The sequence below is a fragment of the Panthera pardus genome, unplaced genomic scaffold, assembly GCF_024362965.1.
Source record: "Panthera pardus isolate Hobbes unplaced genomic scaffold, ASM2436296v1 HiC_scaffold_25, whole genome shotgun sequence".
Taxonomy (NCBI): Eukaryota; Metazoa; Chordata; class Mammalia; order Carnivora; family Felidae; genus Panthera; species Panthera pardus.
Window position 1 is genome coordinate 49,900,001 of NW_026526821.1, and position 14,645 is coordinate 49,914,645.

Here is a 14,645-nt window from a genome sequence, read left to right on the forward strand (position 1 = left end):
GCTATCTTGGGGACAGACCCCCGCTATTGGTTGGACTGGGCAGGTCACTTCATCTTCCACACCTACAAAAAGGCACGCCCCTGCCAACGTCCAAGGACTTAAAGCCTTTGCCTGCTGCCCTGCCCTACCTCTCCGGAGGCCCCGTCCCCGGAGACCGCCCCCCGTCTCTCGGAGGCCCCGCCCCCGAAGACCGGCCCTTCCCCCCCGCGGCCCCGCCCCTCCTCTCAGGAGTTCCCGCCCCGACGCAACGCGCAGGCGCGGCCCGTGCCAGCCGTGCGGCGCCACAGTGACGGGCGCCAGAGCCGCCGCAGCATCCTCGGTGTTGGCGTTGTCTTCCCTGCTCTGCCTCTCGTCTTCCTCCTCCTCTGACCGCGCGATGGCGAAGCCGCTGACTGACAGCGAGAAGCGGAAGCAAATCAGTGTGCGCGGCATTGCGGGGCTGGGAGACGTGGCCGAGGTGCGGAAGAGCTTCAATCGGCACCTGCACTTCACACTGGTCAAGGACCGCAATGTGGCCACGCCCCGCGACTACTTCTTCGCGCTGGCTCACACGGTGCGCGACCACCTGGTGGGCCGCTGGATCCGCACGCAGCAGCACTACTACGAGCGCGACCCCAAGGTGAGGCGGCCCGAGGGAGGCCGGGGTCGCCTGCCCAGGGTCACTGCGCTCGTCCTGCCGTGCCTGCTGCCCCACCCCGGAAAAGGGCAGCCCTTGTGCCGGGCCTCTCGAGACACGGGCCCCTGGGAAGAGACAGCAGAGCAATGCACCTCTCCCAGAAAGACGCACGCAGGGCCTGTGTTTGCGGAGTGTCTTTAAATTGAGCACGGCCACCCTCTGTGTGCACCCGCAGCCCATCGGTGGTCCACGCCGGTGAGAATAGCTTTGGCTGGGGTCACGTCTCCCCCACCGCCTTCCCCTGGGGCGGTCAGCCAGCTTTACACAGACCTGGCCCAGTACTTACCACCCTACCACCCCGGGCGCAAAGCGGATCCGGGCTGTCCTCTACGGCAGACAGTGTAGGGTATTGTCTACACTCGGGGCCCCGGGGCGCCTAGCCTCCTCTTCCTCTGTTTAGGCCCCAGTCCACAGTCCTTTTGCGCAAGGAGCTCGGTCTTGCAGGGGTCTCCTGTTCCCCGCCGTCTCCTGAGCCCTGGAGTCCTGGCGGAATTTTCCAGCCTGTTTCTAGCCGTGTGCTTCTGTGATGACTGCAGAGTCGGTGCTTCCTCCTCCCCTGACTCCGCCCCCCACCTTTTGGGGATTTTTTTTGCAGCAGAGTGTGAGAGAAAAGGAGACTGGAACCGGGCCTGGGCAGTTTTGTGTTGGAAGGGGGTGAGCTCAGTCATCTGCAGGGGATTGTGGGCTTTTTTTTTGGCTAGGCATTGATCGGAAGAAAATCATTGAGGATGCCTGCTAAAGCAGGGGTCAGGAGCTCAGAAGAAGCCCTCAAAGAAGTCTCTGTCTTTGGGGTTTCCACACCTCTCTTGAAGAACATTGTTGGGTTAAAGTTCATGGAGATTAAGTAATCACGGAGGTTGTTACTTTTCATATTTTGCAGAAATCTATGCTTATGGCAGAAAAATACTAAATACACAAAAGAAAAGTCACTGATGTGACTCCATTACTCTCAACCATATTAAAATGAAGGTGTGTGTCCTTTCAGATCATTTTCTATTCTTAAATATAGGTACACATTTTAAAAAGTATATTGCGTATACAACTTTGTGATTTTTCTGTTTCATTCATTGACATTTGTAACTTTTTCAACAGCTTTCCAAGTTAGTAAGTATCATTGGTAGTTGGATAGGCCTGTCATAATCTTGGCCATCCACCTGCTGCCAGTTTGTTTGGGTGTTTTTACTTGCTCTTGACCACAGAGAATTTTGTCCTTTCTATACTAAGGTAGAATGACTCCTGAAGAAAGGATACACTTGCAGGCCTGAAGCCAGTTTGCAAAGATTTGTTTTGCAGTATCCATATAGGCACTGTATAGTTGCTTTGTTGATATTATTTTAGAGTATTTTCATGAGGCATTAAAAAATGTTTAATAGTTGTTAAGAGTGAGATCATTGCTTTTCCATACTTACTGTGGAGCACTCTTTTTTCTAAAACAGAGATGGTAACAAGGACAGAGTTGTTAGAATACCAGCGAGGCTTCTTCACATTTAGTATGCAAGACAACATAGAAGTGGCACCAAGTGGCTAAAACAGGTTTTTAGAACAAGGGCTTAGGATGTCTTTGCCAGGGAAATTGGCCAAGAGGCTGTGGCTCCCCCAGAATTCCCTGCTGATGGCAGAGCTCTGATTTGCAACATCAGTGTTGTTGTCAGTGTAAGTAGACGACAAGGGTACAGCTTTGCATGCACATTCAAGGACATTTCCCTGGACCAGAACACACCTCAACACCTTGGGATTCCTCTTAGAGTGTTTATGTATAATTAGATCCTGAAAAGGACAGTGATGGGCTCAGGGATTATGGAAATGACCTTTCCTGAACAGAATTAATACCTCTAACAAAACTGCTTTCCTGATCGTCATTGAGAGGTCTGAGTTTTGATTGCCTGCTGTGGTGGCTACAGGCGGAAAATTTTCTGTCTAGAGAAAATTTCTTTACAAACCACACAGCCTGTAAGTGGAAAGTTGTTTGCCTGTTCTGGGTAGGAAGGCCATTTTAAAATGGAAAATTGGAATTTAAGTGTTTCAGTCTGGCTAATTCGTGTTGAAAAATAAGCTTCTCTCCTTTTTCTGCAGAAGTGTTATTTTGCTTGTAATGGACCAGAAACAAGCCCCACAAGGGTCTGAGCCTGACAGGAGGTAGGCTCCCAATAAAAATCCTGCAGAGCTTCACCCCAGCTTGGGGATGACCTCAGGGATTTGTCCCACTGCATTCTGACTGGGGGAGCCAGATGATCTATATTTAATACATTAGCGTGCTTTTACTTAATTTTTTGTCTTTCAAACAATTATGGAAGTTCGTATGATTATTGGAAGAAAAATTGGAAAACAGAAAAGCCAGAAGGAAAAAATTAACTGTAATCACAACACCTAGTAAAAACATGATAAATGCTATAAACATTTGTATTCTACATCTTTTTTTCTACCTTGGTAGAAACGCTGTTTTTATTACAAAAATAGTATCATGCTGTACCTCTTGTTTCAGAACCCCTTTTGGCCTTCTGTTTTTGGTAATAGCAGAAACAAATGAAACTCAAATGCTCAGGGAAAGATTTTTCAGGCAACCGGCCTGGCAAATCAAGTAAAAAACAAAAAAAAACCTAAAATTGAGAGGTTGGTGTTTGGCAGGAGGTAGCACTTAGTTCTAAAGATGGTTCAAGGATTCTCTGAAGTGATGGCAAGGTCAGGAGTCTGGGATAAAATTCCAGAGCTGGAACTCCACTCTGAATTCAGGAATAGAAAAGAGATGGATGGAAAGAAAAAAAAAAAGAGAGAGAAGAGATGGATAGTGAGGGATGGCTCATATGAGTCCAAGCTCCTTTTAGTCCTAGCTTTACTATGCAGTTTATAAGACCTTGGACTTGGCTGGATTTCTTAACCTTTCTTGGCCTCAGTATTTTCATCTTAAAAATGACAGGGGTGGAGGGAGGTAGTTCATTTCTGAGGTTCCTTGCCATTCTAAAAAGTTGTGGCTTTGTGTTTGCTTATAAAATGTTTCCATTTTATGCTGACATTCCATCTCTATCCAAAAAGAATTGAAGAATGCCTAAGCAAGGCATGACACAGAAGGTTCAGATTAATTGAAGACCTCAAAGAGAAAGTTGGGGCCAGGGAATAAGGGTAGGGAAACAGGTTGCATTCAAGGACGATGTCAGGACACAAAGTGCAGACATAAGTTCTGGCAACCAGAGCAAATGGCAGCTCATGTCTACTTATGGGAGTCATGGGATCTCTGTGATAACTTCTAGAATGGGCAGGTGTGAGATATCTTCTGTGGGACTTTAAAGTGGATAATACACAATGTGGACAGCTGGCCTACTGCATCCCTATAATGGATGGGATAGTCTGTTTACTATGGCTCTTTCCCGTAAACTCATGGCATAGCCACAATAGTAGATTAAGGAAAATAATAGTGCACCACTACCACCATGAGGCCCAAACTGCAGTCTTAAATATTTCAAATAAGATAATCATAATGAATACAATTAATCTTACTGTTTGGCTGGACCCTGGAGTTAAAGGAAGAAGATCTAGAGCAGTGTTTTTGCAGCCTTGTCTGCCCACAGCCCCGACTTACAAGATTTTGTTTTAATTAGTGGTGAGACCAGCCACCGGAGTCTTTTTAACACACCGAGTTTTGATATGTTTCCACTTGTGAAGTTGACCTTGTATCCCATGGGCAAACTTCCCTGACACCAGATAGCTCAATTATTTTCCCTGGCTAGAAGCTTGACAAGGGACAGATGTTTTGTGTTGCTGATTAACCTGACAGCTCCACGAGTGGAAGGTAAGGTTAAACCATCACTTTATGAGATTAAGGAGCCTCTCAGAGTGTGAGCCATGATTTTTCATAGTAGACAGTTTGGCCTCTCAAGGGCTGTGATGGTTTATTTACTGCATCAACTTGGCTGGGCCACAGTGCCCAGATATTTGATCAAATACTATTCTAGATGTTTCTGTGAAGGTGTTTTTTAGACGAGATTAACATTTAAATTAGTGGACTTTGAGTGAAGCAGATCACCCTCCACAATGTGGGTGGGCCTCCAGTCAGTTAAGACCTTAATAGAACAAAGACTGATTACCCCACCCCCCACATCATCCCTCCTCAGCGGGAAGGGATTATGCCAGCAGACTGCTTTGGGACTCCAAACGCAACTCTTCCTTGTATCTCCAGCTTGCCAGCCTGAAAATCATGAGATTTTAGTCTCAGACCTCCACAACTGTGTGAGCCAGTTCCTTAAAATAAATCTGTATATACATATCCTGTTGATTCTGTTTCTCTGGGGATCTCTAATACCCAGGTGCCATGGAGGCTGCAGGGACCCTTTGTATTTTTATGAAATAATCATAACTGACCTTGCATTTGAATCCTAGCCTTTTTTTTTTCTCTCCCAATGTTTATCTATTTTTGAGAGAGAGATAAAGTGTGAGTGGGTGAGGGGCAGAGAGAGAGGCTGACACAGAATCTGAAGCACAACCTCCAGGCTTCAAGCTATCAGTGCAGAGCCTGATGCAGGACTTGAACTCATGAACTGTGAGATCATGACCTGAGCTGAAGTCGTATGCTTAACTGACTCAACCTCCAGGTGCCCCCCAGCCCTTTTTAAATGAGTTTTTACAAAATTGTATTTTATATGACTTCAGACTTTTAAATGTTGCAGGAATAATACAATAAATTCCCATTCTTCATGCAGATTCCCCAAGCATTAAACATTTTAACACATTTGTCCCTTTCTATACATATTAATACATTTTTCTCTGAACCGTTTGAAAGTAAATTGCAGACTTGATGCTCCTTTACCCTTAAAAATTTGAGTGTGTACTTCCAAAAATCAGGGAGACTCTCTTAGACAAACACTGTGAACAATTAAACCCAGGACATGCACATTGACATGGTGCTGTCACCTGCAGATCTCATATAGCTCTGCCAGTTGCCCGACTAATAAGAAATACAGATAAGAAAATTTAGAGAACTTTATGTCTTTTCGGATTATACCTAATTTTTCATTAAACAGACCAGAGCTTTAAGCCATTTAGAAACCTGCACATTCTGAGACATGAAACAAGTAATCAACAGATAATAGCTGGCTTGTCTTCTACCTTATACAGAATGGTGTTCTTAGGACATGGTAAAGGGAAGAGGCATGAACACAAAGTTAGCAAGGTAATCAGACCACAGAAGAGTTTGGTTAACTCCTTTGACAGGATCTCTGGGATTAGGAATTATATGTGATTTCAGTTCTAGCTGAGTGTCTTCTTGGCCATGAAACATCATTTAAAATGAAAGGTGAAAGAAGCTCAGGGTGAAAATGCTTACTAGTGCCACACTAGTTATAAATATACTTTGACACAGTCCAGGTCACTTAACATAAATTGATTAGGCTCTGGCTTCTCTGGCAGTGTGATAAGACTTCTGTGATTGGCTCGGGGATGGGAGTGAGGAGACATTTTGTAGAGCTTAACAGCATGGAAGGCAGGAGGCAGAGGATTATAAAAAAAGTTATATCATGGAGTGCAAAATAAATTTGTTCCCTGCAGAGCTGACTGATCTCTGTGATCCCTATAAGTTCTCAAACTCTATTATTTTATTATATTTTACATTTTCCAAATTGACTTTGAGCAAACAGGCCTGTGTTCTAGTCCTAGGTACCAGTACCTAAAGTAAAAAAGGAAATCCGTGATCCATGGAATTTCTGCCAGTTACTCACCAGAAGCCAAATTTCCCTGTCACTTAATTCTAAAAGAACATGCTTGAGTGTAGCTCCATAGGTTGGGAGTATAAGAGATGTGGTAGAAAGTGTTCAGCATCCTTACGGCAAACATAGTAGTGGTTTCATAAAGCTGTTGTCGGTGCGACCCTCCAAAAAGCCCCTCAGACACAGCAGAATGGGTGTGAAGCAGGATGACCAGTGAAGACAAGGAGGAGCCTCAGCTGTCTAGCAGGTGAGAAGGCTGATGCCCCCTAGCAGTACCCTCACTAGGCTGGCAAGGGCAGGGCTGCCCTGGTGCCTTTGGCGAGGCTGGGGAGCTCACCAGAACTGGCCTTGTGTTGGGCCAGTGGTCTCTGTTCCTGTGTCCTGTCCAGGCCAGCTCTGTCTGGCAGGGAGCTGGTAGTCTGTGGGCGTCACTGTGCCTGCTCAGTCACAGCGAGATGGCTGGCACGTTAAGACAGAACACAGAATCTGATAGACAGGGGGAGTGTTGCTGCCTTTTCCTGGGCACAGGATGACACGTCACTGGCCAGATCCACCTGTAGAAACAGGTTCTTCTCTTGATGAAAACAGTTGCATCAGTCTGTGTTTTTTGCCCTGAGTGCTGGAGTTCTTTCTTTCCTTTTCCTGCAGAGTGTTCACTTTCTGTTAAACAAAGACTCTAAATAGCCTTTTTGGAGAGGGAAGAGAAATTGGAGGTTTCTGAAAGTCCAGTTCTGTTCATGAATCTCCATTGTATAAAGAGCAAAATGAGGCTCTACCTGTTGCTTTTAAGCTCCAGCTCCACAATTTGAGTTCCTTAACTCCTAAGATGTCTTAGGAGAAGACTACTATGTTGTGTATTTGCGTTGGTCATCTTTTCATCTCTTCATTTTGAGGAAGGAGCTTCTTTTGTGCTTTTCTGTGATGCTTTTGGTGTAGACTTTGCATGTAGTAAACCCAATTAAAAAAATTTAAGGCTGCCTCTAAGCCTCTTAACATGTGTAACAGTCATATTGCAAGAAGGGACCATACAAGAAAGGTCAGCAGCCCGGTTCACACCCCAGGCCACAGGCCCCCAGAACTGCTGTAGAGGGTTTAAGGGGTCCTTGTTGCTCTCATGCTGAAGGAGGGGAGTTCAGGTTCTTTGGCCAGAGTTCCTTGATTTGGGAGACCCTGTCCACAGTTGCACAGATGGTGGTGGGAGAGGCCGGGGGTGGGGTGAGAGGGATGGAAAGAGACTGGGCAAAGCCTGGGTTGGCCTTGGGCCTGCAGTAGCAGCAGAGTTTGGGGACACTGAGGAGCTGGCCCTTTGCTGGTGAGCCCCCTGTGCTTTTTCTTGCACCAATCCTGTGCCCTCAGTTGGTTCAGTCCAGAATTGCCACCCTGTTAATTAGGTTCCATCACTCTCCCTGAAAATCTGGCCCAGCAAGGGGACCAACATTGCCTGAGTCCACAGCTAGCCCTGTGTTAAACCCCAAACTAGACATGGTATTTCTCAGAGAGGTGAAGGGATCCAGGCCACCCTGCTGGCCAGGCCAGGAACCAGGATTGGACCCCAGTGTGCATGGTTCAAAAGTGTGTGCATCTCCTTGGGCGGCCCCTCTGGCAAGCCTTCTTCAGTTTAGTTTTACTCTGAACCATCTTAAGGAAACTGAGGAAAACAAATTCAACACATTTGAGGAAACTATAAAAATTCTTGGAACAAATCACACAGATAGCAACAACAGACAAAGGCCAGAGTGCAGGGCTCTGGCTGGGTGGGTGTGCAGCAGTGCCTAACCTAGAGCCGGCCATGGCCAGTCTTTGGGTGGGTGCTGTCCAAGGGAGCCCTGATGCCGCCACTTCTGCTCCCCTCGTATGCAGAGGTGCATTGGGAGGCTGCCTGGAACTATTAGCAGAATTAAATAAGCTGCTGAGCCCTTGACATCTGTGCTCAACTTGGAAGGAAAATTAAAGACTGGAAGATCTTTTTTTTTTTTTAAATATCATTTTGTAACTTATTTATTTATTTATTTATTTATTTATTTATTTATTTATTTATGAGAGACAGAGTGTGTGTGAGTGAGGGAGGGGCAGAGAGGGAGAGAGAGAGAATACCATGAGGGGCAGAGAGAGAGAGAGAGAGAGAGAGGAATGGAGAGTGCTGAACCCAAAGTGAGGTTTGCACTCACCCAATGCAGGACTCAAATTCATGAACTGTGAGATTGTGACCTGAGTCGAAGTCAGATGCTTAACCAGCTGAGCCACCCAGGTGCCCCAAGACTGAAAGATCTTAAGACAAGGTCCAACATTTTATGCCTTACACAAACAAAGATAGTCAAGCTCTTTTCATAGTGCTAGTTAAAAATTAGAAACTTTAGCAGAGATCAAACTACAGCTTTAAAAATACATAGTTCCAGTTAAAGGCAACATGAAAACATTGTGATCATATTCCTGAGTTTCCAACTTGTCATAAAACCTCTCCAGGGAGAACCCCAGAAGTAGGTATGTGGGGGAGAAGTGAGCCTTCTTGTGTACATAGGAAAAGGGCATGATTGTGCTTGGAACCTTCACTCACACTCTTCTCATACAGCTGGATTTTGTTGGGCTCAGTGTGTTCTCAGTGGTTACTAAGCCCTGTGTGGAGGGAGGGGCAGCATAGCGCTATGGAAACCCCATATGACAATAACTCGGTTCAAGTGCAGAGTAAATAGCGTCCGGGAAGAAGCAATGGGCCATGAGCAGTAGTGACAGCAGCTGTACTCAGAGTGGCTGTAGATTCACTCACTGCACTGCCATGTTTGTGATTTAAAGGGCATTGGAATCTGGGCAGTAACTGAGAAGCCATACATTCAAATGATTGAAAAAGAAAAGTCTGTCAAAGTCTGAACTTGCCATGGATTTTATTAGTATGTATGTATGTTCTTTGTATGTATGTATGCATAGATTTATGTATAGAAAGTTTTCTTCAGTTATATACTGAAAAACATGTTTTTATTTTTTTTTAAGTTTATTTATTTATTTTGAGAAAGAGAGAGAGAGAGTCCTCCAAGCAGTGTCCCAAGATGGGGGGCTCCAACTCACAAACTGTGAGATCATGACCAGACCTGAAGTCTGATGCTTAAATGACTGAGCCACTCAGGCACCCTAAAAATGTTTTTAATGTTTTATTCAGTTTCTTTTCTCAGGGACGCTAATTTTGCTGATGTTAGCTATTCTTTGTCTTCCATATGGATATTTTCCTCTCCAATCCTTTTCATGCTTTTCCCCCATTTTGTCCGCTTTTCCAGCCAGGTTTTTATTTCCATCTTTCCCTTTGTTTTGCATTCAGTGGTGCCTCCATTTCTGTAGTAGTTTTATCTCTTTTTTATTTTACTTTCCTGTGCCTGGTGCGGTTCTTTTGTTACTTTATTGGTGTTTCTTGATGTCTCAGATTAGTCTGTATTAACAAATTGTATTTGCTCCATGGTAAATGCTAGTGTTCTTTACCCCTTTTGTTTCCTGTTCTTTTTTCCTGTTTTAGATTTCAGGATGTAGATCCTGAGTTCCATCTCCTTGAGTAGAAGGAATTCTTCCTGAACCAGCTGTTTGCAGCTGGATAATGGGGCAAGGGCCTGGTGTGTGCAGCCTGGAGTGAGCAGCTCTTCCTTGGGTCCCAGATTTATGAGTGTGTGCATGTGTCTGTGTGTGTACACACATGTGAGCGTGTGCATGTGATTGCACATGTGCAAATTAATGAATTGTGTACAGGTGTGATTGCATGTGTGTGAGTGCATGTAAGCGCACACATGTATGGCTGTGCACACAAGTATGTGCATCTGTAGGTGTGCATGTGTGTGTGTGTGCATGCGTGCATATGAGTGTAAAGTACTTTATCCTTTCCTCGACTTCAGAAAAGCAGAGACCAGCAGTGAACAATCACCCTGTCCCCACCCTGCAGCTTGGTGGTGAAGATGTACAAGGGTCAGTTTTCCAATTTAGTTCTACCTGTCCTGACTTTCCATCAGTGAGTTTTCGGGAGAAGTGGGCAGAGGCATTTTTGTTCCACCATCTTTACAACTGCAAGTATTCTACTTAATGTACAACATTTATAAAATTTTGTGCATTATTTTTACTATTTTATATTTTTTGGTAACAGCTTTAAGATAAAATTCAAATAGTATGCAATTCACCCATTAGAAGTGCACAATTCATTGGCTTTGGTATAGTCAACAGAGTTGGGCCATGGTCACCACAGTCAATTTTAGAACATTTTCATTACTCCAGAAAGAAACACCACAGCTTTTAGCTGTCACCCACTGTAAACTTCCTATACCCCTCCCTACTTATTAGGGAACCATAAATCTACTCTCTGTTTCTTTAAGTTTGCCTATATTTTATAAATGGAATGATACAATATATGGTCCTTTGTGACTGGCTCCTTTCATCTAGTGTAACGCTTTGTAGGTTCTTGTTTGTTGTAGCATGTATTGGTACTTGATTCCTTTTTATGGCTGAATAATATTCCATGATATGAATATACCACATTTTATTTATTCATTCACCAATTGATGAGCATTTGAGTAGTTTCTGTCCTCTGACATACAAGTTTTTGCATAGACATAGGTTTTGTTTCTTCTGGATACATGCCTTGGAGGAGAACTGCTGGACCACATGCTAATCCCTTTTAACTTTTTGAGGACCTACCAGACTGATTTCCAAAGCCACTGCACAATTTTACAGCCCACCCTTCATACCCCATGTATGAAGACTCTGATTTTTTTCAAATTTTTTCTAACATTTGTTTTCATCTGATAACTTTTTGATTATAGCCATCCTATAGTGGGTGGGAATTGATATTTCACTGTGGTTTTGATTTGCATTTCCCTGATGAGGGTGATGTTGGGCATCTTTTCATGTGCCTGTTGGCATTGTGTATTTTCTTTACCAAAATGTCTGTTCAGATCCTTTGCTCAACCACCTTGTCTTTTTTTTTTTTTTAATGTTTATTTATTTTTGAGAGAGAGAAAGAGTGCAAGTGGGGGAGGAGCAGAGAGAGAGGGGACACAGAATTGCAAGCAGACTCCAGGCTCTGAGCTGTCAGCACAGAGCCCAATGTGGGGCTCCAACTCACAAACCATGAGATTGTGACCTGAGCTGAAGTTGGAAGCTTAACCGACTGAGCCACCCAGGCGCCCCCCGCCCCCCGCCCAACTTGTCTTTTTATTATTAAGTTGTACGTGTGTTCTACATACAGCTTCTCTCATCAATTATATGATTAGCAAATATTCTCTCCCATTCTACGGGTTATCTTTTAATTTTCTCCATCTTATCAAAAGTTTTTAACTTCAATGAAGTCTAATTTATGTTTTTTTCTTACTTGTGCTTTTGATGTCATACAAAAGAAACCATTGCCTAATCCAAGGTCATGAAGATTTACTTCTGTTTTCTTCTTAAAGTTGTATGGTTTTGACTCTTGCATTTAGATCTTTGATGTTCTTTGAATTAATGTTTGTATGTGGTGTGAGGTAGAGGTCCAGCTTTATTCTTTTGCATGTGGATATCCAGTTGTCCCAGCACCATTTGTTAAAGAGATTGTTCTTCTGACTAAATGATCTGGGCACGCTTGTTGAATACCAGTTGACCATAAATTTGAGGGTTGATTTTTGTACCCTATATTTCATTGCTCTGTGTGTCCATACTTCTGCCAGTACCACACAGTCTTGCTGACTATAGTTTTGTAATAAGGTTTGAGATTAGGAAGTGTGAGTCCTCCAACTTTGTCCTTCTTTTTCAAGATTGTTTTGACTCGTCCAGATCCCTCACATTTCCGTCTGATGGATCCACCTAATCCACCTAATGAATTAGTTTGTCAATCTGCAAGGAAGCAGCTGGAATTCTTTTTTTTTTTTTTTTAAATTTTTTTAACGTTTATTTTTATTTTTGAGACAGAGAGAGACAGAGCATGAACGGGGGAGGGGCAGAGAGAGAGGGAGACACAGAATCGGAAGCAGGCTCCAGGCTCTGAGCCATCAGCCCAGAGCCCGACGCGGGGCTCGAACTCACAGACCGTGAGATCGTGACCTGAGCTGAGGTCGGACGCTTAACCGACTGAGCCACCCAGGTGCCCCAGCAGCTGGAATTCTGACTGGGATTGTGTTGAATATGTTGATCCATTTTGGAAGTTTTGCCATCTTAACACTGTTAAGCCTTGCAATCCACTGACATGGGATGTCTCTCCATTATCTTAGTTCCTTTGCCTGTATATTTTGCAAATGTGGAACCCCTTTCTTCCTGGCTCATCCTCTATGGCTGTTTTATGGTCCTGAGGAGTAAAATGTGAAGTAATGGTATAAATGCAGCTATAAAAGCCCAGAGAGCAACACTGCTGAAACAGCAGGTGGATGGCCCATGGCCACAGAGTTTTTTCAAAAGGTTTCTAGTCAGCTGCTGGTCAGAAATCTAAAGGTAGTATAAAAAAGACACTTTAAGAGAGTCACTGCATGGAACGTGGGTCTCAAAGCCACTCAGGCAGGTCACCCTATGTGGGCATTCCAGTAAAGCCCTGACAAGCCCTCTCTGCAGTCTTGGAAAGTGAATTCTCTCTCTGCATTCTGCAACGGTAGGGAAATTGATTTTTTTAATTGTATTTTGAACATTTTAACCTGCAGGAAAGATAAAACCATAGTACAGTCAGTACTTCTCCATGGACTCACATCTGAATCCAAGACACACATTCTCATCATTATGCATATGTACACACTCACGACACACCCTTTTTCAAGGCTTGGTTTTGTTTTTTTAACTTTTCCTTTAGGAGCAACATTAGATTTGCAGGGGCTACAAACATAGTGTGGAGTACCATGTAGCCCTCCCTCAGTTTCCCCTAATATTAGTATCTTGCATGACCACAACACAGTTATCAAAGTAAGCTAGCACTGGCTCAGCACTTTCTTCACATTTTTGACCAGTTTTTCCTCTAATATTGTCTGTCCCTGGACCAAATCCAGGGCTCTCTAGTTATTATGTCTCCTTAATCTCCTCCCATTGGCGATGGTGGTTGGTCTTTCCTCATCTTTCACAACGTTGGATAATCTGATGAATACTGGCCAGGGAGTTCATAAAACAACCCTTAGTTGGTGCCCATCCAAGGTTTTCTCCAAATTAGTGTGGGTTATCGAGCTTAGAAAGAATACCTCAAGCCATGGAGCCCCCTTCTCATCACAGCGCATCATCACAACCCATCACTGGTGATGTTAGCCTTGTCACCAGGGGAATGTGGTGTCAGCAGGTTCTTCCCCTGTGAAGTTACAGGTTCCCTCCCAGACTCACCTCAGCCAACTCACCCTCAAGGGGGAGGGGATTTAGCACCACCTGCTGGAGTGAAGAATATCAGAGAATTTTTTGACATTTGTTAAAACCACATGGTAATGAGTAAATACTTTGGGGGAGATATTAGAGGCTGTGCAGATAGTAAAGCTGTGCCAGCTGGCTTCAGGGTTCAGCTGTGGCCGTTGTCTGCAGCAATTACACTGCGCTGTTCTCATGCTGATTTTCTGTTTCGCTCGTTCCATCTGCATGCATTCATTGGAATTTATCTGTGAGGAATATTTCTCCCTTCTTCCCCATTTATTTTTCCAGACCTTACTTTTGATGGCAGGAAGCAGCATGGAGTCCTGTATAAAAGCAAGACTCTGAGGGCCAGATTGTGGCTCTGCCACTGCCACCCAGTGGCCCCACTGGGTGGTTTGTGAGGAGTAAATGGTACCATGCATAGGAAGGGCTTAGAACCCAACTCAGCTCCCAGTGAGTGTGGGTGGTCATCCTCTTTGTTTACATAGAAAGTCACATATTCCAATCCCCCAGAGCCAGCCAATAGGCAGCAGAAACTTTCCTGACTTGTGTCCGTCCGTTCATCCATCCATCCATCCATCCATCCATCCATCCATCCATCCAGTTGTGTTGACTGTGTGGTGTTTGCCGAGTACTTAACATGGGTGTTAAAAGCTGTTAATACTTGAAAATATCCCCCCCCTCCCGCACGCCCCCCCCCCCAAGTTGTTTTATCCTGTGTTAGAGATTTGAAGAGGTCACTTGCTCAAGGGCTCATGGTGGGGAAGAGGCCAAGCTAAGTTCAGAGCTGGCTCTATCCATTCTGGGAGCCTTGTTCCCTACCACTGCCCTGCCCTGCCTCCTCCCATCTAGGGAGGCCAGCTTATATCCAGAAGGGCAATGAGCAGTTTTGCTATAGAAGGGTCCCGGGCAGGCTGCCTTTGGAAAGCTGAGTTTGGCCAAGACTCGGCAAAGGGAGTGAGCCCATT

General features: G+C 44.6%; 1 protein-coding gene across 1 annotated transcript in view; it reads left to right on the plus strand.

The window, feature by feature from the left end:
* Positions 1–242: 242 nt before the first annotated feature.
* PYGB (glycogen phosphorylase B) overlaps positions 243–14,645 on the plus strand; it is a 58,551-nt gene continuing 44,148 nt past the window's right edge. Inside the window, exon 1 of the mRNA XM_019437179.2 lies at positions 243–619. Within this exon, the coding sequence (XP_019292724.2) occupies positions 377–619 (243 nt within the window). The 5' untranslated portion in view covers positions 243–376. The remainder of the gene's footprint in view (positions 620–14,645) is intronic.